Here is a 27,907-nt window from a genome sequence, read left to right on the forward strand (position 1 = left end):
CAGGAGGAGGCCATTCGGCCCTTCGTGCCAGCACCGCCATTCAATGTGATCATGGCTGATCATTCTCAATCGGTACCCCCGTTCCTGCCTTCTCCCCATACCCCCTGACTCCGCTATCCTTAAGAGCTCTATCCAGCTCTCTCTTGAATGCATTCAGAGAATTGGCCTCCACTGCCTTCTGAGGCAGAGAATTCCACAGATTCACAACTCTCTGACTGAAAAAGTTTTTCCTCATCTCCGTTCTAAATGGCCTACCCCTTATTCTTAAACTGTGGCCCCTTGTTCTGGACTCCCCCAACATTGGGAACATTTTTCCTGCCTCTAACGTGTCCAACCCCTTAATAATCATATACGTTTCGATAAGATCCCCTCTCATCCTTCTAAATTCCAGTGTATACAAGCAAAAAACAAGTATAAAGTGGATAGCAAACAACAAAAAAGCTTTTCACTGTACCTCGGTACACGTGACAATAAGCTAACATGCTTCTTTAAATATCAACATTCTGCCTATTTCCAGCAAGTTTTTTCCGACTGATTGCCTCTGGATGAAAACTGCAATGACCCAAACATTTTTCTGCTGTTTAAAAGTTCTTAATTTGTCATAATTCCTTTATAACGCCTATACTGCACGTGGAGCATTTCAATTTATCTGCCAGTGTGAGGATGGTCTCGGTGGTTGTCACTGAAAAATGTGCTTGCAGATAATGAAGATGAAACGTGGTGCCTGAAGAATTATCTGAGCTATTCTGCTCTGAAGTTGGCCGATATCATTCGTTACGAACTGTTGGAGCTGATGCAGAGAATCGAGCTGCCAATCTCGCCACCTAACTTCGGGATGGAAGAGAACGTTCTCAACATAAAGCGAGCTCTAATCTCAGGCTACTTCCTTAAGGTGCGTGATCAGACTCCTCCCATAGTAATTACGTCACTTCGGATAGTGCATAAAAAGTAGGTGAATCGAGGACCAGAGAGCAGTTTTAAGGTGAAGGGGGAAAGATTTAATAGGAATCTGAGGGGTAACTTTTTCACACAAAGGGCGGTGGGTGTATGGAACGAGCTGCTGGAGGAGGTAGTTGAGGCAGGGACTATCCCAACGCTTAAGAAACAGTTAGATAGGTACAAGGATCGGACAGGTTTGGAGGGATATGGACCAAACGCAGGCAGGTGGGACTAGTGGAGCTGGGACATGTTGGCAAGTGTGGGAAAGTTGGGCCGAAGGGCCTGTTCCAAGCTGTGTTACTGACTCTATAAAGAGAAACAGTGCAGAATATGGTGCTACAACGATCGAGAAACTGCAGATTTAAAAAAAATGCCAGGGCCACCAAACGGGAGCACCCAGAGAAAACCCACGTGGACACAGGGAGCACGTACAAACTCCATGCAGACAGCACCTGTAGTCACGATCGAGGCCCTCCCCGGTCTCTGGCGCTTGATATATAGACAATAGACAATAGGTGCAGGAGGAGGCCATTTGGCCCTTCAAGCCAGCACCGCCATTCAATGTGATCATGGCTGATCATTCTCAATCAGTACCCCGTTCCTGCCTTCTCCCCATACCCCCTGACTCTGCTATCATTAAGAGCTCTATCTAGCTCTCTCTTGAATGCATTCAGAGAATTGGCCTCCACTGCCTTCTGAGGCAGAGAATTCCACAGATTCACAACTCTCTGACTGAAAAAGTTTTTCCTCATCTCCGTTCTAAATGGCCTACCCCTTATTCTCAAACTGTGGCCCCTGGTTCTGGAGACTTTAATCTATAGTACTTTGCACTTTGATGGAATGAGGTTATGATTGCATTCTTGATGTATGGTATCTATACAATAAGGGAGACCTGATAGAAGTATATATCATTATGAAAGGCATATATATATAGGGTAGACAGTCAGAACCTTTTGAAATGTGAAAGACGAGAGGGCATAGCTGTTAAGTCCGGGGGGGGGGGGGGGGGGGGGGGCAGTTTTTTAACATATCTGGTACCTGGAACGTGCTGCTAGAGGAAATGTTTTACATAGGCACATGGATTTGCAGAGATTGGAAGGATATGGATCATGTGCAGACAGAGGAGATTAACGGGATCACAGGGCAGAAAGTACTGGGGTAACCCCAAGGGTCAGGCAGCATCTCTGCAGAACATGGATAGATGACGTTTTGGGTCTCGACTCGAAACGTCACCTATCCATGTTCTCCCAAGATGCTGCCTGACCTGATGAGTTACTCCAGCACTTTGTGCCCTTCTTTCTATTAACCAGCACCTGCAGTTCATTGTTTCTATTACTAACTTGGCATTGCTTTCAGATCGGGTATTGTGGGTAGAAGGGCCTATTCTCAAATTGTACTATTCTACGCTCTAAGTATGTTCTATGTTATATGCAATTCGATGGAAAATTGTAGGATTTGTTTTTGTATATATCAGATTAATAACACTGCTTTCACTTTTTCTCTCCGCGCCCTTCCTCTTTCTAACACGCCCTCAAACACGGCCTGTTTCTAGGTAGCCAGAGATGTGGATGGATCTGGAAATTACTTGATGCTGAATCACAATCACGTGGCTCACCTACATCCTGTGTCGTGCTACCTCACCCGAAAGCCTCAACCTCTGCCTCCCTCCTGGGTCCTCTATCACGAGTTTACCATCTTCCAAGACAACTGCATCAGTGTTGTCTCCGAGATTCACCCGGAAATGTAAGGCTGGTGTAAAATGAGTTTCTTTCTTCAGAGTTGGATCGTTATAGAGTTGTAGAGGCAAACAGCGTGGAAAAAGGCCCTTTGGTCCAATTTGCCCCAGGTACACTAGTCCCACCTGCCTGCGTTTGAACCTGTCCATGTACCTGTCTAACTGTTTCTTGAACGTTGGGTGAGTTCCTGCCTCAACTACCTCCTCTGGCAGCTCGTTCCACGCACCCACCACCCTTTATGTGAAAATATTACCCCTCACATTCCTCATAAATCTTTTCCCCCCTCACCTTAAACCTACGTCCTCTGGTCCTTGATTCCCCTACTCTGGGCAAGAGACTCTGTGTATCAACCCGACGTATTCCTCTCATGATTTTATACACTTCTATAAGTTCACCCCTCATCCTTCTGCGCTCCAAGGAATCGAGTCCTAGCCTACTCAACCTCTCCCAATAGCTCAGACCCTCGAGTCCTGACAACTTCCTCGTAAATCTTCTCTGTACTCTTTTCAGCTTAACAACGTCTTTCCTATAACATGGTGCCCAGAACTGAACTCAATATGCGGCCTCACTCTAAATGCGGCCTCACCAACATCTTTTATGACTGCAGCATGAGCCATATGTGTGTAACGTGTACGCGGCTCATTGCATGTGCCAGGATTGTTTGAGAAAGCTATTAAAATGATTCTGGGATTCTGAGCTTTATGAATAGAACTATGGAGCAGATAGAACATGCTCATGGCATGTTGGCTTCATAACAAGAGGATTTGAGTATAGGAGTAAAGAGGTCCTTCTGCAGTTGTACAGGGCCCTGGTGAGACCACATTTGGAGTACTGTGTGCAGTTTTGGTCTTAATTTGAGGAAGGATGTCCTTGCTATTGAGGCAGTGCAGCGTAGGTTCACGAGGTTAATCCCCGGGATGGCGGGACTGTCATATGGGGAAAGATTGGAAAGACTGGAAAGACTTGTATTCACTGGAGTTTAGAAGGATGAGAGGGAATCTTATAGAGACGTATAAAATTATGAAAGGACTGGACAGGCTAGATGCAGGAAAAATATTCCCAATGTTGGGGGAGTCCAGAACCAGGGGCCACAGTCTAAGAATAAAGGGGAAGCCATTTAAAACAGGTGAGAAAAAACTTGTTCACCCAGAGAGTTGTGAATTTGTGGAATTCTCTGCCACAGAAGACAGTAGAGGCCAACTCACTGAATGAATTTAAAAGCGAGTTTGATAGAGCTCTAGGGGCTAGTGAAATCAAGGGATATTGGGAGAAGGCAGGCATAGGTTACTGATTGTGGATGATCAGCCATGATCACAATGAATGGCGGTGCTGGCTCCTCCTGCACCTATTTTCTATGTTTTCTGGAACAGAGAACAGTGCAGCACAAGTGCAGCCCCCTCGGCCCACAATGTCCATGTCAAACATGATGCCAGGTTTAACTAACCTCATCTGGAATTCTCTGCAACAGAAGGCAGTGGAGGCCAATTCTCTGAATGCATTCAAGAGAGAGCTAGATAGAGCTCTTAAGGATAGCGGAGTCAGGGGGTATGGGGAGAAGGCAGGAACGGGGTACCGATTGAGAATGATCAGCCATGATCACATTGAATGGCGGTGCTGGCTCGAAGGGCCGAATGGCCTACTCCTGCACCTATTGTCTATTGTCTATCTGCCTGCACACAATCCCACCATTCCTTGCATATCCATGTGCCTATCTGAAATCTTCTTAGATGTCACTGAACACATCTGCCTCCTCTACCATCCCTGGCATACACCACCTTCTGTGTAAAACAGAACCTGACCCGTCCAGCTCCTTTAAACTACGCCCCTCTCGCCTAAATCTATGTCCTCCAGTCTTTGCCATTTCCACCCTGGGAAAAAGGTTCTGACTGCCTGCCCTATCTATGCCTCCAGAATTTTATATACTTATCAGATCTTTCCTCAACCTCTGACACTCAAGGAGAAATAAAATCCTAGTTTGTCCAAGCTCTCGACCATGAGAGGAATAGATCGGGTAGACGCACAGAGTCTCGCCCAGAGCAGGGGAATCGAGAACCAGGGGACATCGGTGTCGGGTGAGGAGGGAAAGATTTTAAAGGAACCTGAGGGGTAACTTTTTCACACGAAGGGTGGTGGGTGTATGGAACGATCTGCCGGAGTAGGTGGTTGAGGCAGAGACTATCACAACGTTTATGAAACAGGTACAAGGACGGGACAGGATTGGAGGTATATGGGCTAAACACAGGCAGGTGGGACTTGTGTAGATGGGACATGTTGGCCGGTGTGGGCAAGTTGGGCTGAAGGGCCTGTTTTCACGCTGTGGGACTATGACTCTCCTCGTAACTAATAACCTCTAATCAAGGTAACATTCTGCCAAGCCCCTGCAGCACCCTATCTCTCTCACAAGTGGAGGTAAGGAATAATTAACAATGTAAAAAAACAGCTGGAGTGCCGTATCCACTTCTAGATATCATTCCTTGGGTACGATGTGAAGGCCTTAAGAGGGAGTGCGGAAGGGACATAAGGTGATTCTAGCAGTGAGGGATTTTAAATTCTCAAAGAATCTGCCATTGTTCTGGGAGGAAAGGGTGGACAGAATAAGTAGAGAGAAACCGATCTCGTCGGCAGAAAGCTCATGAACTGAAGTTTCTAGAAAAACCAAGGTGGTGTGAGAACAGTCTGTTTGTCTGGGGGGGGGGGGGGTAGGTAATTATACGGTTAATGGAAGCGGGTTTAGTAGTGGCTTTCAAAAGGGAACTGCCTAGGTACTTGAAAGTACTCAAAACGTGGTTGCAAGAAGGTGGGAGAATTGGATTAGAACAGAAACAAGGAACTGCCAACGCCGGTTTGCAAGAACAGACATGGTGCTAGAGTAACTCAGCATATCAGCAGGTCTCTCTGGAGAACATGGACAGGTGACATTTTGGGTCCTACTTCAGACTGATTTGCATGGGGGTGGGGGGGGGGGGGGGGGAGAGGAGAGTTGAAAGAAAGCTTGAAGAGAGGAGAAACTGGACAAAGCCTGGCAAGTACTCGGTGGGTACAGGTGAGGGTGGGTTTTGAAAGATGGTCGGACTAAGGCCAGAGATGAAAGGACAAGGTATGAGGCAAAAGGATTGAAGAGGTGCAGATGGTGAAGCTAGAGGAAGGAATGTAGTTTAGTTTAGATATACAGCGTGGATATCGGCCATCTGCCCCACTGTGTCCACGCCGACCAGTGATCCCAGTATATTAGTTCTTTCCTATCACCTGAGACAATTTACAGAAGCCAATTAACCTACAAACCTGCATGTCTTTGAAATATGGGTGGAAACCCTTGCGGTCACCGGTAGAACGTTCAAATTCCGTGGTCAGGATCGAACCTGGGTCTCTGACACTGTGTGGCAGAAATTATACCGCTGCAACACTATGGTGCGTATATAGGTGGATGGATGTGGAAGCGAAGGGGATAAATAGGTGCGATAAACAGGGGATGTGTCCCCTGGTTCTCGATTCCCCTACTCTGGGCAAGAGACTCTGCGTCTACCTGATGACACAGGTGAGAGGAAGGATGGTGGGGGGGGGGGGGGGTTATTGTTATTGTAGTTATGTTAAATTAGAAAAATCAATGTTCATACCATCAGGTTGTAAGCTTCCAGTGTGCGTGTGGCCTCACTCTGGCAATGGTGGACAGAAAGGTCAGTGTGGGAATGGGAAGAAGAGTTAAAGTACTTTATCATCCAGGAGTCCCAGCATGGAACCTGGCGGACCCGGCGCGTATGTGACGAAACGGTTGCCGAGGCTAAGCTTTGTGGTCTCGCCGATCGACAGGAGGCCCACATCGGGAACACTGGATGCAGTAGTTTTGGTTGGAGGAGGCGCACGTGAACATCTGTCTCACCTGGAAGGAATACTGGGGTCCCTGGGTTGGAGGTAGAGGGACAGGTGCTACATCTCCTGCAGTTGCAGGGGAAAGCACCTGGGGAGAGGTTGGTTTCGGTGGGAAGGGATGAGTGACCCAAGTAGTTGCAGAGGGAGCGGTTTTTGAGAAGGTGGAAAGGGGTGTGGATGGTTCAATGGTTTCTTTATTGTCAGGTGTATCAGATACAGTGAAATACATTTTTTGCATACTATCCCCTTACTTAAACACAATTATACAGTTAGTACACTACGCACAGAACAGCCCACCGAGTCCATGTGCAATAATATAATAATAATATATTCCTTTATTCGTCCCACACCAGGGAAATTTACAGTGTTACAGCAGCAATGTGGATAGCAAGAGATCATTCATTATAAATAAAAGTAAAGACAAGGGTAAATTGTCGTCAGTTTTCTGTGTATTCTTAACTGTTACTGTTGACTCGTCTGCTGGGAGCAGTGCTGGTTGTGCAGTCTCACAGCAGCGGGAAGGAAGGACCTCCTATATCTCTCCTTCACGCACAAGAGGCGCCATTTTGCAGTCCGAGCTGCAGCTGCCCACAAAGGCTGTTGCATCCGTCTCTTCCTCCATTCCGGTCGCCCTGCAAACCGTCGTGCCTCTCCAAGCCTGGTCCTCTTCAGCCCTTGTTCCCGGAAAGTCAGCGGAAAGATAACTTCTGAAGACGGGTCTCGACCCGAAACGTCACCCATTCCTTCTCTCCAGAGCTGCTTGCTGCCCCGCTGAGTTACTCCAGCATTTTGTGTCTGTCTTCGGTTTAAACCAGCATCTGCAGTTCCTTCCTACACACGATTTACGGTGTACAGTGTGAATAACGTTTAGTGCAAGATAAAGCCAGTAAAGTTCGATCAAAGATAGTCCGAGCCTCTCCAATGAAGTAGATAGTAATTCAGGACCGCTCTGGTTGTGGTAGGATGGTTCAGTTGCCGAATAACAGCTGGGAAGAAACTGTCCCTGAATCTGGAGGTGTGCTTTTTCACACTTTTGCCCGATGGGGAGAGAGTGGAGAAGTGGGAGTGGCCAGGGTGCGACTCGTCCTTGATTACGCTGCTGGCCTTGCCGAGGCAGCGCGAGGTGTAAGTGGAGTCAATGGAAGGGATGTTGGTTTGTGTGATGGTCTGGGCTGCGTCCACAACTCTCTGCAATTTCTTGCGGTCGTGGATGGAGCCGTTCCCAAACCGTGCTGTGGTGCATCCCGATAAAATGCTTTCTACATCTGTAGAAGTTGGCGAGAGTTGTCGGGAACATGCCGAACTTCCTAAGAGTTCGAAGGAAGTTGAGTGATATGATCCATATCCTTCCATTCTTTTATTTGCAGGGAGTGAAAGGATATGGATCACATGCAGACAGAGGAGGTCAGTTTATATTGGTATTAGGTTCAGCACAGACATTGTAGGCCAAAGGGCCTGTTCTTGTGAGAAAGAAAACTGCAGATGCTGGTTTAAATCGAAGGAAGACACAAGATGTTGGAGTAACTCAGCGGGTCAGTCAGCATCTCTGGAGAGAAGGAATGGGTGACGTTTCGGGTCGAGACCCTTCCTCAGACTGATGTCAGGGGATGGGGCGGGACAAAGGTAGGATGTAGTCGGAGACAATAGACAATAGACAATAGGTGCAGGAGTAGGCCATTCTGCCCTTCGAGCCAGCACCGCCATTCAATGCGATCATGGCTGATCACTCTCAATCAGTATCCCGTTCCTGCCTTCTCCCCATATCCCCTCACTCCGCTATCCTTAAGAGCTCTATCCAGCTCTCTCTTGAAAGCATCCAACGAACTGGCCTCCACTGCCTTCTGAGGCAGAGAATTCCACACCTTCACCACTCTCTGACTGAAAAAGTTCTTCCTCATCTCCGTTCTAAATGGCCTACCCCTTATTCTTAAACTGTAGCCCCTTGTTCTGGATTCCCCCAACATTGGGAACATGTTTCCTGCCTCTAATGTGTCCAATCCCCTAATTATCTTATATGTTTCAATAAGATCCCCCCTCATCCTTCTAAATTCCAGTGTATACAAGCCCAATCGCTCCAGCCTTTCAACATACGACAGTCCCGCCATTCCGGGAATTAACCTGGTGAACCTACGCTGCACGCCCTCCATAGCAAGAATATCCTTCCTCAAATTTGGAGACCAAAACTGCACACAGTACTCCAGGTGCGGTCTCACCAGGGCCCGGTACAACTGTAGAAGGACCTCTTTGCTCCTATACTCAACTCCTCTTGTTATGAAGGCCAACATTCCATTGGCTTTCTTCACTGCCTGCTGTACCTGCATGCTTCCTTTCATTGACTAATGCACTAGGACACCCAGATCTCGTTGAACTCCCCCTCGTCCTAACTTGACACCATTCAGATAATAATCTGCCTTTCTATTCTTACTTCCAAAGTGAATAACCTCACACTTATCTACATTAAACTGCATCTGCCATGTATCCGCCCACTCACACAACCTGTCCAAGTCACCCTGCAGCCTTATTGCATCTTCCTCACAATTCACACTACCCCCCAACTTAGTATCATCTGCAAATTTGCTAATGGTACTTTTAATCCCTTCGTCTAAGTCATTAATGTATATTGTAAATAGCTGGGGTCCCAGCACCAAACCTTGCGGTACCCCACTGGTCACTGCCTGCCATTCCGAAAGGGCCCCATTTATCCCCACTCTTTGCTTTCTGTCTGTCAACCAATTTTCTATCCATGTCAGTACCCTACCCCCAATACCATGTGCCCTAATTTTGCCCACTAATCTCCTATGTGGGACCTTGTTGAAGGCTTTCTGAAAGTCGAGGTACACCACATCCACTGACTCTCCCCTGTCAATTTTCCTAGTTACATCCTCAAAAAATTCCAGTAGATTTGTCAAGCATGATTTCCCCTTCGTAAATCCATGCTGACTCGGAATGATCCCGTTACTGCTATCCAAATGCTCAGCAATTTCGTCTTTTATAATTGACTCCAGCATCTTCCCCACCACTGATGTCAGACTAACTGGTCTATAATTACCCGTTTTCTCTCTCCCTCCTTTCTTAAAAAGTGGGATAACATTTGCTATCCTCCAATCCACAGGAACTGATCCTGAATCTATAGAACATTGAAAAATGATCTCCAATGCTTCCACTATTTCTAGAGCCACCTCCTTAAGTACCCTGGGATGCAGACCATCAGGCCCTGGGGATTTATCAGCCTTCAGTCCCATCAGTCTACCCAAAACCATTTCCTGCCTAATGTGGATTTCCTTCAGTTCCTCCATCACCCTAGGTTCTCCGGCCCCTAGAACATTTGGGAGATTGTGTGTATCTTCCTCAGTGAAGACAGATCCAAAGTAACGGTGTAACTCGTCTGCCATTTCTTTGTTCCCCATACTAAATTCCCCTGTTTCTGTCTTCAAGGGACCCACATTTGCCTTGACTATTTTTTTCCTCTTCACATACCTTAGAAAACTTTTGCTATCCTCCTTTATATTATTGGCTAGTTTACCCTCGTACCTCATCTTTTCTCCCCGTATTGCCTTTTTAGTTAACTTTTGTTGCTCTTTAAAAGAGTCCCAATCCTCTGTCTTCCCACTCTTCCTTGCTATGTTATACTTCCTCTCCTTAATTTTTATGCTGTCCCTGACTTCCCTCGTCAGCCACAGGTGTCTCTTACTCCCCTTAGAGTCTTTCCACCTCTTTGGAATAAATTGATCCTGCAACCTCTGCATTATTCCCAGGAATACCTGCCATTGCTGTTCTACCGTCTTCCCTGCTAGGGCCTCCTTCCAGTCAATTTTGGCCAGCTCCCACCTCATGCCTCTGTAATCCCCTTTGCTATACTGTAATACTGACACTTCCGATTTTCCCTTCTGCCTTTCCATTTGCAGAGTAAAACTTATCATGTTGTGATCACTGCCTCCTAATGGCTCTTTTACCTCTAGTCCCCTTATCAGATCAGGATCATTACACAACACTAAATCCAGAATTGCCTTCTCCCTGGTAGGCTCCAGTACAAGCTGTTCTAAGAATCCATCTCGAAGACAGGAAGACTGGTGGGAGAACTGGGAAGGGGGAGGGGATAGAGAGGAAAAGCAGGGACTATCTGAATTTAGAGAAGTCAATGTTGATACCGCTGAGGTGTAAACTGCCCAAGCGAAATATGAGGTGCTGTTCCTCCAATTTGCGCTGGGCCTCACTCTGGCAATGGGGTGCTGTACTGTCTTTGTTCTATATTCTACAGTTGTGGCGAAACACTTATGCTGCTAATCTTCACCTTGAATCTACACCCCTGCACTGTTGACAGTTATTTTGTGAAATTTGGAGGAAGGGATTTTGTAGTTTTAGGGATGCCACATCATAGGGTTTTCCAAAGTTCACATGGGTATCACTTCCTGGAAAAATATTCATTGACAGGGTCAGACAGGGCCTTCCCTATTCTAGGGTTGTGTTGACTGCTGTATCCCAGCTTTGCAAACATACAGACAACCTTTATTTATTTTGCAGATTGTACTAATGTTGCTGAGAAGATATGCTTTTTTAAAAAAATAAACATTTGGTGAGGCCTGGATGGAGTGGATGTGGAGAGGATGTGTCCACTGGTGGGAGAGTCGAGGCCCAGATGCCTTCACTCAGAATAAAAGGACCTACCTTTAGGAAGGAGATGAGGAGCAGTTTCTTTGGTCACGGGGTGGTGAATCTGTGGAATTCATTGACACAGACGGCTGTGGAGGCCAAGTCAATCGATATTTTTAAGGGGGAGATAGATAGATAGATTCTTGATTAATACTCTTGTCTGGGGCTATGGGGAGAAGGCAGGAGAATGGGGTTGAGAGGGAAAGATAGATCAGCCGTGATTGAATGGCGGAGTAGACTTGATGGACCGAATGGCCTGATTCTACTCCTATCAAGTTTATTTGCTTGTCCCTTTGACCTGCTTAGTACTGCCATACCATATTACATTTATCACTATTAATACAATATTAAATTTATCACTATTATCTGGGCTATATTTGATTTATAAGACAGCACAATTTTTGTATTTCCCACAATGAATAAGGCATTTTGAGGTTTAGTTCAGATAAGTATGAGTTTTTGCATTTTGGGAAGTCAAACTAAGGTAGAGTTTTCATAATGAATGGTAGGGCTTTGTGGAGTGTTGTAGAGCAGTGTGATCTGGAAGCGCAAGTAGGTAGTTTCCTGACAATGGAGTCAATAGACAATAGGTGCAGGAGTAGGCCATTCGGCCCTTCGAGCCAGCACCGCCATTCAATGTGATCATGGCTGATCATTCTCAATCAGTACCCCGTTCCTGCTTTCTCCCCATACCCCCTGACTCCGCTATCCTTAAGAGCTCTATCCAGCTCTCTCTTGAATGCATTCAGAGAATTCGCCTCCACTGCCTTCTGAGGCAGAGAATTCCACAGATTCACAACTCTCTGACTGAAAAAGTTTTTCCTCATCTCTGTTCTAAATGGCCTACCCCTTATTCTTAAACTGTGGCCCCTGGTTCTGGACTCCCCCAGAGTCAAAGGTAGATAGGTGGTGAGGAAGGCTGTATGGCATTCTAGCCTTCATCAGTCAGTGCATTGAGTATAGAAATCGGGATGTTATTTTGCAGTGGTATAAAATGTTTCTGAGGCACAACTTGGTACACTGGATATGGCTCTGGAAGCCCTGTGATGTCGTTAAGCTGGAAAGAGTGCAAGGATTTTTAGACTGTTGCCTGGACTCAAGGGATTGAGTTATGGGGAGAGGTTGGGCAGTCAAGGTCTTGATTCCTTGGAGTATTGGAGTCTGAAGAGCGATCTTGTAGAGGTGAATAAAACCATGAGAGGTGTAGATAGAGTGAATGAAGATTGTCCTTTTCCCAGGCTTGGGAAATCAAACCCGGAGGGTTTAGGTTTAAGGTGAGATTCGTTGAGGTAGTTATGATAACAACACATAAAAGACATTTGGATAGTTGTGTGGATAGGAAAGATTCAGAGGAATATGGGTCAACACAAGCAGATTGGACTAGCTTAGATGGGCATCTTGATCGACGTGGACAAGTTGGGCCGAAAGATCAGTTTCTGTGCTGTGTGACTCGATGACCACCCAGTTGTGACAGCGCGATACTTGATGTTCCATCAACCAAGACTTCCTCTGACCTTTATGATATAGCTACCTCAACCATTACTGTCCCACAAAAGAGATTAGTGTGCAGAATTAGAGCACGTGGTATTGGGGGCAGGGTATTGACATGGATAGAGAACTGGTTGACAGACAGGAAGCAAAGAGTAGGAATTAACGGGTCCTCTTCAGTATGGCAGGCATATACTCGTGGGGTGCCGCAAGGCTTTGTACTGGGGCACCAGTTATTTACAATATATATTAACGATTTAGACGAAGGAATTAAATATAACACCTCCAGGTTTGCGGATGACACAAAGCTGGGTGGCAGTGTGAGCTGCGAGGAGGATGCTATGTGGCTGCAGGGTGACTTGGATAGGTTGGGTGAGTGGGCAGATGCATGGCTGATGCAGTACAATGTGGATAAATGTGAGGTTATCCACTTTGGTGGCAAGAACAGGAAGGCAGATTATTGGGGAAGGACATTCTTGCCATTGAGGGAGTGCAGCATAGGTTCACCAGGTTAATTCTTGGGATGGCGGGACTGTCACATGATGAAAGAATGGATCGGCTCGGCTTATATTCACTGGAATTTAGACGGATGAGAGGGGATCTTTTGTTTTCTATGTTTCTATTGCATCCCGATATCCTTTATCTGAAGAAGGGTCTCGACCCGAAACGTCACCCATTCCTTCTCTCCCGAGATGCTGCCTGACCTGCTGAGTTACTCCAGCATTTTGTGAATAAATCGATTTGTACCAGCATCTGCAGTTATTTTCTTATCCTTTATTGTTTGATTGATTGATACTTTATTAGCACATGTGAAATGTCACAGTGAAATTCTTTGTTTTACATACCATACACAAATTATGCAAAGAGTCGCTACGCATAGGGCGCCGACAACGTTACAAGTGTTCAAAAGACAATAGACAATAGGTGCAGGAGGAGGCCATTCGGCCCTTCGAGCCAGCACCGCCATTCTATGTGATCATGGCTGATCATTCTCAATCAGTACCCTGTTCCTGCCTTCTCCCCATACCCCCTGACTCCGCTATCCTTAAGAGCTCTATCTAGCTCTCTTGAATGCATTCAGAGAATTGGCCTCCATTGCCTTCTGAGACAGAGAATTCCACAGATTCACAACTCTCTGACTGCAAAAGTTTTTCCTCATCTCAGTTCTAAATGGCCTACCCCTATTCTTAAACTGTGGCCCCTTGTTCTGGACTCCCCCAACATTGGGAACATGTTTCCTGCCTCTAACGTGTCCAACCCCTTAATAATCTTAGTCTCCGATGGTCCCTCTGTTCTCTCGGTGGCCCTCCCATGCAAGGTTCCTCATTTTTCTCTCAGCGCCTCCCCCCCCCCCCCCCCCCCCCCCCACGCCAGGTCCCTCTTTGTTAACATCCCAAATCTCTTTGCATCCTCATCACCGCTTACATTCACTCTTAGTTGCATATCAAAAGCAATCACTGGTAGAACCCAGTGGGACAATTAGAATCTATGGAGGTAAAAACGTGTGGCGAGACCCTACATCCATGGATGCTGCTTGAGTTCTTCCAGCGTTCCGTTTTTTAGTTCCAGATTTCCAACACCTGCAGCCACGTTTGTCTTTGATCTTTTTAAGTGTTATCTTTCATCTCCACAGGCAGATTGTTGAAGGAGATTATGAATACTGATCCCTGTCGTGCCCAACTAGGTCTGCCAAACCGCATTTAATTCACTTATTCCCTCTTTGTTTTCTATTTATTAACCAACGCTATAGCCATGGCAGTATTACGACACCTCACGCCCAGCACCATGTGCTACAACCTTCTTCCAAAAACCTTTGTGTAAGTTTTAGCAGCTTTCGGCCCATCAAGTCTACTCCGCTGGTCAATCACGGCTGATCTATCTTTCCTTCTCAACCCCATTCTCCAGCCTTCTCCCCTTAACCCTTGACACCCCGTACTAATCAAAAAATTGTCAATCTCCACCTTAAATCTATCCACTGACTTGGCCTCCACAGCCTTCTTTGGCAATGAATTCCACAGATTCACCACCCTCTGACTAGAGAAATTCCTCCTCATCTCTTTTCTATAGGTACAACCTTTTATTCTGAGGTTGTACCCTCTCTGGTCCCAGACTCTCCCACCAGTGGAAATATCCTCTCCAGTCTGAAGATTGTTCTCAACCCGAAACGTCACCCATTCCTTCTATCCAGAGATGCCGCCTGTCCCGCTGAGTTACTCCAGTGTTTTGTGTCTCTCTCCACTTTCATTCAATCCAGGCCTTTCACTATTGGAAATATACAACCCATTTTAGCTGGGAATTTCTGGCACCCCAATGTCTGTTGATTTTTTTGATTCCTTCTCTGTTTCCTTCCTGCAGGCTGCTTGAGTTTGCACCACAGTACTACCTTAGCAACCTACCAGCCAGCGAGAGCCGTGACCTGCTGATGGAACTGAGGGAAAAGGAGAGCGGGGCTGAAACCCAGCCTGACGAGGAGACGGAGGAAGCTCTGAGGGAGGAAGAAAACCTGGAAGTGGGCGAAAATGAGGAGCTCTGCCTGCTTCAGTGAACGGAAAGAGAAAGGCCATCGTCGCTACGCAACGGGAGCAAAGGCAACCGGTCCACCAATGACAACTGGCCCTCCAACTCGACCCGTCCACAACCTGGGAACCACATCCAGCATAGGAAATACCTCTGACGCGATCTCGCCATCTCTTATCAACAGAATCGGAAGGAGGTTTCACTTTTTTCTCTCTGCTCCTCCTGGCCGTGATCTTCATGACGTGGGTGACAATGTCAGTAACGCTCCTGGAGGGAGAGAGACGAAGGCTGGAAGGAAAAGTTTGGGGAAAGTGTTGGGGAGCGCGTGACTAATCCCCCAAAAGAACAGACAGTGGGCCACTTTCAATGCTGTGTGATTCTGAGATTCTAGTCAGAACATATTTTGGTTCAGTAAACAGTGAGTCACTTTCAGATGAAATGATTCCCCTGACCTATCCTTTTATCTGCCTATTCTTCGAGCTAGCAACATGTGGTTGGGTATGTTTATCTTTTCCTGGGGCTTGCGGTCGTAAGTAATAGGAGCAGGACTAGGCCATTCGGCCCATCAAATCTACTCAGCCATTCAATCATGGCTGATCTATCTCTCCTACCTAACCCCATTCTCCAGCTACCTCCAGATAGCCCCTTACTGCAGAGTACTTCTATACTAACTGCAGAGTGCATTATAAAGGTCCCATGTTAGATGAGCTTTGGAGCCATTTTCACCCATTTCTGTTAATGGCCCGTAACATGGAATTACCCTTTTTGCTAATGTGATGGTGTCAACTCTGCTCCGGAAACAGTGAAATTAGGTTGAGTTTAGAGATACTGCGTGGAAACTGCTCCTTCAGCCCACCGAGTCCACGCCGACCATCAATCACCCATACATTAGTTCTACCCTACACAATTAACGGAAGCCAATTAACCTACACATACCTGCACATCTTTGGAATGTGGGAGGAAACCGGAGCACCCGGTCTCGACCCGAAACGTTGCCCATTCCTCCTCTCCAGAGATGCTGCCTGACCCGCTGAATTACTCCAGCATTTTGTGTCTGTCACCCAGAGAAAACCCACGCGGTCACAAGCGGAAGGTACAAACTCCGTACAGACAGCACCCATAGTCGGGATGGAAGCCGGGTCTCTGGCGCTGTACGGCAGCAACTCTACCGCTGCGCCTCTGCCGAATTGCCGCAGGGACACGTGCCGGTATTGTTCTTCTGAGCTTGGCACTAAAGCAAGTAATTAGATATTTAATTCTGCAGCTCACAAGTGCTTTGTTTTAATTCTGCCTCAGGCAGTGAAGAAAATATCCCAATTTCCCAAAATGGCATTCCTCATTTAGAACACAAAAACGTAATATTTTTTAAAAGCAAAGTCAGAGGCCCAAGATGTTTAACAAAAAAATCTTATCTCAACATAAATCCTCCTTGAAAGATAATCAAATCGTTGCTTAAAAGGGACTGTGTAAGTCAATGAAAGTGAGCAATGGTTCGATAAGATGCCTAATGCAGACGAAGATTGTGGCCTCTTTCTCTGGTGTAACACTTCAGGGTTCCACGGCCATCGTACTCTTTACCACTCTTGGATAATGTAAATAGTACACCCCGCCACAAAACCTCACCTCTCCCCTGGAGAAGACTCTGTGTGCACATGTGGGTGTCCTTGTCCGTGCGTGCATGTTTCATCTGTGTTCATGGACGTATTTGTAAATCCAAATCAAAAAATGCGTGGCCCCTTGCAGTTTGCACAAGAGACACTTGTAACGTGGGCGGAAATAGCGTATAGCAATACAAGAGCCGAATGCACTACTTGACTTTTTAAGAGGTTGGACACTAAATTGATTGTATAGTTACCGGGAATTCTATGATACAACTAGAGTTACAACTTTCTCCTTGTAGATAGTTTGGTGGTTACCCCAGTTTTTAAGTCGGCTCACGTTGAGCAGAGCAAGAGCTGACTAGAATGCTGAATCGGACAATAGATCAGTTCAGTTTATTGTCACGTGTACCGAGGTACAGTGAAATGTTTTGCAGATTTCTGGTCCATAACACTCAAGGACTTCTGACTACCATATAGCACACTGGAGGACACAAAGTGCTGGAGTAACTCAGCAGGTCAGGCAGCATCGCTGGAGAACATGGATAGGTGACGTTTCGGGTCAAGATCCTTCTGAAGAAGTCTGAAGGAGGGTCTCGACCGGAAACGTCACCGATCCGTAATCTCCAGCGATGCTGCCTGATCTGCATGGTCACTCCAGCACTTTATGTATTAACCAGCATCTGCAGTTCTTTGTTTCTACATACAGCACACTGGAGTGTTTATTTGGAAGCATCTCCGTCTTCTGTAAATGGTCCAACCCTGTAAAAAGTACAACCCTGCTTGATGCACAATGGACAGCTGTTTGTAGCAGCTGATGTGCTTAAGCCGATATAGTAATTGTTCGAGAGAACAGCAGTCGCTGCCATTCTAGTTCCTCTCTGCACTTGCTCTGTGCGGTTAACTTGGGAGAAATGGCCAGAGGGTGTGGGTTTTCGTTCCGAGGATGAAATCAATTTCACTGCATCTTTCCACACATTCTTTAGTCTGACAGCGTGGAAACAGGCCCCTCATGCCAACTTGCCCACACTGACCAACATGTCCCCTCTACACTAGTCCCACACACTAGTCCCACCCTGCCTGTGTTTGGCCCATATCCCTCTAAACCTGTCCTATCCATGTACCTGTCTAAATGTTGCGATAGTACCTGCCTCGACTACCTCCTCCAGCAGCTCGTTCCATACACACACCACCCTTTGTGTGAAAAAGTTACCCCTCAGGTTCCTATTAAATCTTTTCCCCCTCACTTTACACATGTCCTCTAGTTCTGGATTCCCCTACTCTGGGCAAGAGACTGTGCTGATCTAGTCCTCATGATTTTGTTCGATTTTGCTTTGCTTGATTGATCAGCAGAGAGGAGGATCAGCAGAGCCTTTGCTTTGAACAAGTTAGGAAAAGGGGACGTACAACGAGATCTGGGTGTCCTAGTGCATCAGTCAGTGAAAGGAAGCATGCAGGTACAGCAGGCAGTGAAGAAAGCCAATGGAATGTTGGCCTTCATAACAAGAGGAGTTGAGTATAGGAGCAAAGAGGTCCTTCTGCAGTTGTACAGGACCCTAGTGAGACCGCACCTGGAGTACTGTGTGCAGTTTTGGTCTCCAAATTTAAGGAAGGATATTCTTGCTATTGAGGGCGTGCTTTAGGTTAATTCCTGGAATGGCGGGACTGTCGTATGTTGAAAGACTGGAGCGACTAGGCTTGTATACGCTGGAATTTAGAAGGATGAGAGGGGATCTTATCGAAACATATAAGATTATTAAGGGGTTGGACACGTTAGAGGCAGGAAACATGTTCCCAATGTTGGGGGAGTCCAGAACCAGGGGCCACAGTTTAAGAATAAGGGGTAGGCCATTTAGAACGGAGATGAGGAAAAACTTTTTCAGTCAGAGAGTTGTAAATCAGTGGAATTCTCTGCCTCAGAAGGCCGTGGAGGCCAATTCTCTGAATGCATTCAAGAGAGAGCTAGATAGAGCTCTTAATGATAGCGGAGTCAGGGGGTATGGGGAGAAGGCAGGAACGGGGTACTGATTGTGAATAATCAGCCATGATCACATTGAATGTGGTGGTGCTGGTTCGAAGGGCCGAATGGCCTACTCCTGCACCTATTGTCTATTGTCTAATATGCTGCAGCGGAATATTGAAGTGCCCTATTTATTAAACCGCTCTTTCCTTATTTTTTTTTCCTGCCTTCATCCTTCATTGAAACTTTAAAACTTGGGAATTCTGGAATGGCAGGTGGAAGCAGATCACGTTTTTGTATCTAGCTCTTCTGGTTTGTTTTAGTTTAGTTTGTTTATTTGTCACGTGAGCCGAGGTACAATGAAAAGCTTTTGTCTTGTATGCACTAGTGTCCAGAGAGTAGCATCTTTACATTGCAAAGTTAACTTCAGGTCTTGGAGCTGAAATGAAATATGTGAATGGACCCAAGACATTCACCAACCTAAGATGCAAGTAGCAGCTATCGCAAGGCGCAGTGTTTGACCTTATGGCAAAGTGACCAGCCGTGTTTGCCCCGGCAAATAAATGCCTGGTGTTGTTGCCCACGCTCAATTCCGCACATTGTATTGTGCTGGTTGCTCTCTGTCTCTTTGTGGCTCAGTTGCTGAAGATTAAGGAGGGAAAATATCATCTGGAGTTCTTATTCTTCATCACCCTGCACCAACTTACAATGGGGAAAGTTAGATGTTAAAAGGGATAAGCTTGGATTGGGTCAACTTGGATTATTTTCTCCAGAATGCCAGAAGTTCATAAATTCATGTCAGAATTAGGCCATTCGGCCCTTCAAGTCTACTACGCCATTCAATCTTGGCTGATCTATCTTTCCCTCTCAACCCCATTCTCCTGCTTTCTCCTCATAACTCCTGACACCCGTACTAATCCAGATTCTGTCAATATCCGCCCTCATAATATCCCTTATTGACGGCCTCCACAGGCTTCTGTGGCAATCAATTCCACAGATTCACCACCCTCTGACTAAACAAATTCCTCCTCATCTCCTTTCTAAAGGTACTTACTTATATTCTGAGGCTATGGCCTCTGGTCCTAGACTCTCCCACTAGTGCAAACATCCTCTCCACATCCACTCTATCCAGGCTTTTCACTATTCGGTAGGTTTCAATGTTTCAGGTTGAGGGGAGATCGGATTGTAGTATATAAAACTAGGCCAAGTAGACCCGTTGGGCCCAAACCTCTCCTGCATTGGTGTAGCACCCTCTTTTCCCCCCACTCCCCCCCTCCCTCCCTCCTCCCCCTTCCCTCCACCATTCCCCTCCCCTCCACCATTCGCTTCCCCTCGCTTCCCCTTCCCCCCCCACTCCATCTCCCTCAACCCCCCTTATCCTCCCTCACCCATCCCTCCCTTTCCCCCCTCCCTTCACCCCCCTCCCTCCCTCCCTCCCTAGGCCCACCTTACTCACTGTATTCCCTTGGGTGCTAATGGAAGAAGTTTCATTGAAATGCCCGAAGGGCCGAATGACCTACTCCTGCACCTATTTTCTATGTTTCCTATTTTCTATGAAATCGAAGGGAATACGGTGAGTAAGGTGGGCCCAAAATTGTTGCACTCTTGTGTACCCTTTTGGCTGTAGTTCAGGAACAAACAAACAAACAAACAAACGAGAGTTTTAGTATATGTCATATCATATATATACAGCCGGAAACAGGCCTTTTCGGCCCTCCAAGTCCGTGCCGCCCAGCGATCCCCGTACATTAACACTATCCTACACCCACTAGGGACAATTTTTACATTTACCCAGCCAATTAACCTACATACCTGTACGTCTTTGGAGTGTGGGAGGAAACCGAAGATCTCGGAGAAAACCCACGCAGGTCACGGGGAGAACGTACAAACTCCTTACAGTGCAGCACCCGTAGTCAGGATCGAACCTGAGTCTCCGGCGCTGCATTCGCTGTAAAGCAGCAACTCTACCGCTGAGCTACCGTGCCGCCAGAAGATAATGAGAACCATAGATAGGGTAAACAGCCAGAACCTTTTTTCCCAAGACTAGACTAGACGGCATAGCTTTAAGGTGAGACAGGCTAAAGGTGATGATGAGGCATTGTTGCAGAGGGTGGTGGGTGTCTGAAATACACTGCTGGGGATAGTGGTGGAGGCAGATAACGATAGTGGGGTTTAAGAGGCTTGCTCATGGCTTGGCATGGAATGGAGGGATATGGATCCTGTTCAGGAGGTGAGATTAGTTTACCTTTGCGTTATATTCAGCACTGAAATTGCGGGCCGAAGGGCCTGTTCCAATGCGGTACTTTTCTGTGTACTATGTTCTAACCGAAGATAATAGAGCAGAGCAAGATAGACCACTTGACCCTAAAAAACGTAGTACGTCACGGCGCCATTTTAGTAGGCAGAAACTTGCAAAAACATTTAAAAAGAAAAATAACAAAAATCTCTGAATTGATAGATTAGATATATTCTGCATTTTAATGGTATCATCACACATACTGTTCCCCCAAAACACTGATTACACTGCGAGAGGCAGAGCGAACGGCAGGTTTTGCCTACTAAAATGGCGGACGTTACGCTCCTTTGCGTACTACACTTCAGTATGGGCGATTTCAACGGAGTGGTCCATCTTGTCCCTCTAGTATCTTTGGTTTGAACGAGTACACTGATGGGCACTGTTTGAGCTGATTGGAGTGTACGTTGGCATGACATCTGTGGAAGTTGAGCTCAACGTGGACATCAGTCGGAAGAAGAAATATAAAATTACCGTTGCAAAGTCACGCCTTTTAATCATGATGAGAGCCAAAAATGTGAATAATTGTAAATTATTTTCTGTTGTGATTTTGAAAAATATCAATGTGTTGAGCTAATGTGTCTCAACTACATTTGCTGACTGACCTTGCATGGGACATATGCCCACCACAAGTAATAGCTTTAAAATCCATATTTTAACTTTGACCCATTAAGATTGTTCTACATAGGATTTTATTTGCCTTTTGTGTTTGAACGCTAATATTTCAACTTTGGGTTGGGGGAGAAAGCAACTGCTCAATTAATCTGATGGATCCTGAGCAGAAACTTCACCTAACCATGTTCTCCAGGGATGCTCCCTGACCCGCTGAGTTACTCCAGCACGCTGTGTTTTTTTTGTTCACCAGCATTTGCAATTCCTTGTTTCTACTCAATTAATCTGCAGGCCAGTTTATCACTGACATCTGAAGAAGGGCCTCAACCCGAAATCTATATTTTCCAGAACTACTAGACCTAAAGTGCTGGAGTAACTCAGCGGATTAAGCAGCATCTCTGGAGAACAGAGATAGGTGACATTTTGGGTCGGAAACCTTTTTATTTTCCACAGATGCTGCCTGACACACTGATTTACTCCAGCATTTTATGCCTTTATTATAAATCAGCATCTGCAGTTCCTCGTTCCTCCTTATCTCTTGTTGTTCTGCTGCTGGTGAGGTACAGACCCACCTCTTTCAGAGCTTGCGTAAACCTAACAAGTTCACAAATTTTATTCTATCGGGATGCATCACAGCACGGTTTGGGTACAGCTCCAGCAAGGAATTGCAGCTAATTGTGGACGCAGCTCAGACCATCACACAAACCAACCTGCCTTCCATTGGCTCCACTTATACCTCACGCTGCCTCGGCAAGACCACCCGCACAATCATGGACGTGTCACACCCTGGCCACTCCCTCTTCCCCCATCATTCAAGAGAGAGCTACATAGAGCTCTTAAGGATAGCGGAGTCAGGGGGTATGGGGAGAAGGCAGGAACGGGGTACTGATTGAGAATGATCAGCCATGACCACATTGAATGGCGGTGCTGGCTCGAAGGGTCGAATGGCCTCCTCCTGCACCTATTGTCTATTGGAGGTACAGAAGTGTGAAAACGCACTCCTCCAGATTCGGGGACAGTTTCTTCCCAGCTGTTACCAGGCAACTGAACCAACCTTTCAACAACCAGAGAGCGGTCCTGAGCTATCAGCTATCTCATTGGAGACCCTCGGACTATCTTTAATCAGACTTTACTGGACTTTATCTTGCAGCATGCGTTATTCCCTTTATCCTGAATTACACTGTGGATGGCTTGATTGTGATCATGTATAGTCTTTCTGCTGACTGGACAGCACGCACCCAAAAGCTTTTCACTGTGCCTCGGTACACGTGAACTAAACTAAACTAAAATCCAGGTTGCTAGGCGCTCACATTTCTTAAGTATTTCATGAAGTGGGCACATGTGCTCTGGATTAACACGAGGTAAACGCTGAACATTTAAGATATTGCACAGTAGACCCAAGGAACTGCAGGCGTTGGAATCTTGAGCAACAAACACAAACTACTGGAGTAACTCGGCGGTTCAGCAGCATCTCTGGAGGACGTTTAGTTTAGAGATGCAGCACGGAAGCAGGCCCTTCGGCCCACCGAGTCCACGCCAACCGTGGACTAAGGCCAGAGATGAAAATTAGACAAAAGGTAGTGAGATGTGGTGTATGATATTGTACATCTGTTGTTGCCAACTCAAATCGGGGTTTAAATGATGATTGGAGTTACTATTAAGAAGTGATTTAGATAATTGAAACTTTAAGCATATGTTTCAAAACTGGGTTTTATTTTAATTTGAAGGCAGAACATGCTGCTCTGTCCTTGGCTAGGGAACCTTGTCCCTCAAGAAATCAAATTGGTGTAATTGTCTTTGTCAACAATGATTATTTATTCCAGATAACTCTATATGACTCTTTGTAACTGTGGTTTAAGAAGTAAATAGACACGTTTGTGTTACGCTTGACAAGCTGCACTATGTTCCCCATACTGTGAATCGTCCTCTCTCGCATTAGGCGGTGCAATTGAATGCATGCGGATCATTTTCTAGGCTCTCAAATCTTCCCGTTTGTTTTGGAGTCCATGCCTTGGGATGGAGGAACGTTAATGTTTTCAACGAAGTAGAACATTTATTCAGGTCACATCCTACAACGACAAAGTCATTGGTTCATTGCCGTGCGTTTGTTTTGGGCAGTGAAGAGACGTGAGCAAGGAAGACGTTTTTAATTTGCAAATGGTGGGCTTTGCTTTGGACAGTAATGCCCATGCATTGAACGTTTTGAAGTTTATTTTCTGTACGTGCCAACTGCACAGCTGGTATATTCTATTGTGCTACTGTTTGAGTCTGTGGCTCACTTGAGAATATAGGTGTTGCTGCTTTATTTATTTTGGTGCATACTTTTTCTCCCTCTCGCCATTTCCAGAATACAGGACTTACAAGCACACCGAACTCCGATTGCAAAGTTATTGTACTTTTATGAATGTGATACAGACGATATTTAAAATTAATCAACAGATTTTAGTGGTGACGGTAATGTGAAATTTTAACGATTACAAAATGAAACAAAAACCATTTTTGTTTTACTGGTTTTCTTTTAACGGAGTGCGCATTACATTGAAAATATCATAAACTGACTCCTGCAACTGATATCTTTGAACATAGAACAGTCCGCACCACACTACAGGAACTGCACTATAATAGTGGCGTTTAAGAGAATTTTGGGTAGGCACATGGTATTGCAGGGAATGGAGTCGATGTAGGTTATGTGCAGGCAGGTGAGAGTTGGTCTTGCAATCATGTTTGGCACAAAGATTGAGTCAGAGCGTTAGAGTTTAGTTCATTGTCACGTATACCGAGGTACAGTGAAAAGCTTTTAACATAGAAAATAGGTGCAGGAGGAGGCCATTTGGCCCTTCGAGCCAGCACTGCCATTCACTGTGATCATGGCTGACCATCCACAATCAGTAACCCGTGCCTGCCTTCTCCCCATATCCCTTGATTCCACTAGCCCCTAGAGCTCAATCTAACTCTCTTTTAAATTCATCCAGTGAATTGGCCTCCAATTGTTGCGTGCTAACCAGTCAGTGGAAAGACGGTTCATAATTACAATCCAGCCACGCACAGCGCACAGATACATGATAAAGGGAATAATGTAAATAGCGTTTAGTGCAAGATAAAGTCCAGTGGATTCCGATCAAAAATAGTCCGAAGGTCTCCAATGAAGTAGATAGTAGCTCAGGACGGCTCTCTAGTTGTTGGTAGGATGGTTCAAAAGGGTCCAAAAGACGTTCTACGTTCGATGAGCAGTCAGGACGGCCCACACGCCGGGGTCTTCCATTACGTGCCCACGAGGCGGGCTGCGGGACGCGCCACAGAGGTGCGAAGGCTAAAGGTGCCCGGCTGAGGAGAGGGCCGACAGTTCTCTGGACGAAGTGGATGATGGACGGTGGCGACGGACGCAACCACCCTTTATGGCCAGCCGCAGCTGGGACTTTGAAAATGGCGCCAACATCGGGCAACTCTTGCATATGTTGAAAGACTGGAGGGACTAGGCTTGTGCACACTGGAATTTAGAAGGATGAGAGGGGATCTTATCGAAACGTAGAAGATTATTAAGGGGTTGGACACGTTAGAGGCAGGAAACATGTTCCCAATGTTGGGGGAATCCAGAACCAGGGGCCACAGTTTAAGAATAAGGGGTAGGCCATTTAGAACGGAGATGAAGAAAAACGTTTTCAGTCAGAGAGTTGTGAATCTGTGGAATTCTCTGCCTCAGAAGGCAGTGGAGGCCAATTCTCTGAATGCATTCAAGAGAGAGCTAGATAGAGCTCTTAAGGATAGCGGAGTCAGGGGATATGGGGAGAAGGCAGGAACGGGGTACTGATTGAGAATGATCAGCCATGATCACGTTGAATGGCGGTGCTGGCTCGAAGGGCCGAATGGTCTCCTCCTGCACCTATTGTCTATTGTCTATATGGACTCAATAGGTTCTTTTCGACGCGTTGGAGCCAGGCCCGGGGCATGAAAGTGACCAGTCGAGACCTCTTCTGCAAAGCTATATTGTTGATGTGGCTTTTCTCACCTTACGATGTATCCAGCACGGTCCAGTCACCTATGACCGTCAGAGGGTCAGCCCTAATGAGCTAATGGCATGTTGGCCTTCACAGCGAGAGGATTTGAGTATAGGAGCAAGGAGGTCCTTCTGCAATTGTTCGGAACCCTGGTGACACCACACCTGGAGTATTGTGTGCAGTTTTGGTCTCCTAATTTGAGGAAGGACATTGTTGTTATTTGAGGGAGTGCAGCGTAGGTTCACCAGGTAAATTCCCGAGATAGCGGGACTGACATGAAAGAATGGGTCGACTGGGCTTGTGTTCATTTGGAAGGATGAGAGGGGATCCTAAAAGCATATAAAATTCTTACGGTATTGGACAGGCTAGATGCAGGAAAAATGTTCATGATGTTGGGGGAGTCCAGAATCAGGGGCCACAGTTTAAGAATAAGGGGTAGTAAACCATTTAGGACTGAGATGATGAAAAACTTTTTCACCCAGAGAGTTGTGAATCTGTGGAATTCTCTGCCACAGAAGGCAGAGGAGGCCAATTCAATGGTTGTATTCAATAGAGAGTTAGATGTAGCTCTTAGGGCTAACAGAATCAAGGGATATGGGGAGAAAGCAGGAACAGGGTACTGATTTTGAATGATCATCCATGATCATAATGAATGATTCGAAGGGCCGAATGGACAACTCCTGCACCTATTTTCTATGTTTCTATGAAATGGCTTTGGTTCTTGGAAGCAACCTATGATTAATGGCATTCAGAAACTGAGAAACACACTTGTAGAATGGAATTTGTGGTTAATTCGAAGTTTAAGTTTATGTTTATTTTTGTCACGGACAGTGAAAAGCTTGGTTTTGCATGCTGTCCAAACAAATCAGATAGTACTATACATAGATACAATCACTTCAAACTCAAGTACAATAGATAGAGCAATGGCAAGGTACAGAGTGCAGAATATAGTTCTCAGCAATGTAACGCACCAGTTCCTTAGACAAAGTCCAATGGCCATACCTATTGTTAGAAGCACTCCCTCAATATGGGGGTGTGGGGAGAAGGCAGGAATGGGGTACTGATTGAGAATGATCAGCCATGATCACATTGAATGGCGGTGCTGGCTCGAAGGGCCGAATGGCCTCCTCCTGCACCTATTGTCTATTGTCAATAGCAAGAATGTTCTTCCTCAAATTAGGAGATCAAAACTGCACACAATGCTCCAGGTGTGGTCTCACCATAGCCTTGTATAACTGCGGGAGGACCTCCTTGCTCCTATACTCAAATCCTCTCACTATGAACCCGGGCCTCTGGCATGGAAGGGAGCAACTCCGCCGCTGTGTCACTGAACTGCTGGATGGTTAGGAACACTATGGTTCGCGGCCGATCTTCAGGTAAGGAAATGTGGCATTACTGAGACAGGCCGTTAGGTCACAGCAGTGTGACTGCCTCGTAACCTCCCTCTGAAATAGCCAGCCTCACTGGTAGCTGCAAATGTGCATTGCTATCAACACCCCCAACCCATGAAAGGATTTTAAAGTAATCCTTCGAGCCAGCACCACCATTCAATGTGATCATGGCTGATCATTCTCAATCAGTACCCCGTTCCTGCCTTCTCCCCATACCCCCTGACTCCGCTATCCTTAAGAGCTCTCTCTTGAATGCATTCAGAGAATTGGCCTTTAACGTGGCCTCTAACGAGGCAGAGAATTCCACAGGTTCACAACTCTCTGACTGAAAAAGTTTTTCCTCATTTCAGTTCTAAATGGCCTATCCCTTATTCTTAATCTGTGGCCCCTTGTTCTGGACTCCCCCAACATTGGGAACATGTTTCCTGCCTCTAACGTGTCCAACCCCTTAATAATCTTATACGTTTCGATAAGTTTGATAATTAGAGTAATTGAGTGATACCGGTCCAACTTGCCCACATCGGCCAACATGTCCCAGCTACACTAGTCCAACCTGCCTGCGCTTGGTCGCTATCCCTCCAAACTTGTCCTATCCATGTATTTGTTTAACTGTTTCTTAATTTGTAGATTTCCCCGGTGTGGGACTAAACAAATAAAGGAATATATTTAAAGGTTGGGATTGTCCCAGCCTCAACTACCTCCTCTGGCAGCTTGTTCCATAGACCCACCACCCTTTGTGTGGAAAGGTTACCCCTCAGATTCCGATTACATCTTTTCCCCTTCACCTTGAACCTATGTCCTCTGGTCTTCGATTCCCCTACTCTGGGCAAGAGATTCTGAGACGTCTTTACATATTAGAGT

The 27,907-nt window shown here is 46.1% G+C and overlaps 1 protein-coding gene across 3 annotated transcripts in view; it reads left to right on the forward strand.

Moving 5' to 3' along the window:
- The window catches only part of dqx1 (DEAQ box RNA-dependent ATPase 1), a 112,132-nt gene extending 87,999 nt beyond the window's left edge, over window positions 1–24,133 (forward strand). For all 3 annotated transcript variants that reach the window (XM_078405804.1, XM_078405877.1, XM_078405954.1), the window contains exons 10-12: window positions 702–892; window positions 2,492–2,682; window positions 15,036–24,133. In XM_078405804.1, coding sequence (XP_078261930.1) covers window positions 702–892; window positions 2,492–2,682; window positions 15,036–15,225 — 572 coding nt within the window. In that variant the 3' untranslated portion in view covers window positions 15,226–24,133. The remainder of the gene's footprint in view (window positions 1–701; window positions 893–2,491; window positions 2,683–15,035) is intronic.
- The last annotated feature ends 3,774 nt before the right edge of the window (window positions 24,134–27,907 follow it).

This window comes from Rhinoraja longicauda, chromosome 1, assembly GCF_053455715.1.
Source record: "Rhinoraja longicauda isolate Sanriku21f chromosome 1, sRhiLon1.1, whole genome shotgun sequence".
NCBI classification, from domain to species: Eukaryota; Metazoa; Chordata; class Chondrichthyes; order Rajiformes; family Arhynchobatidae; genus Rhinoraja; species Rhinoraja longicauda.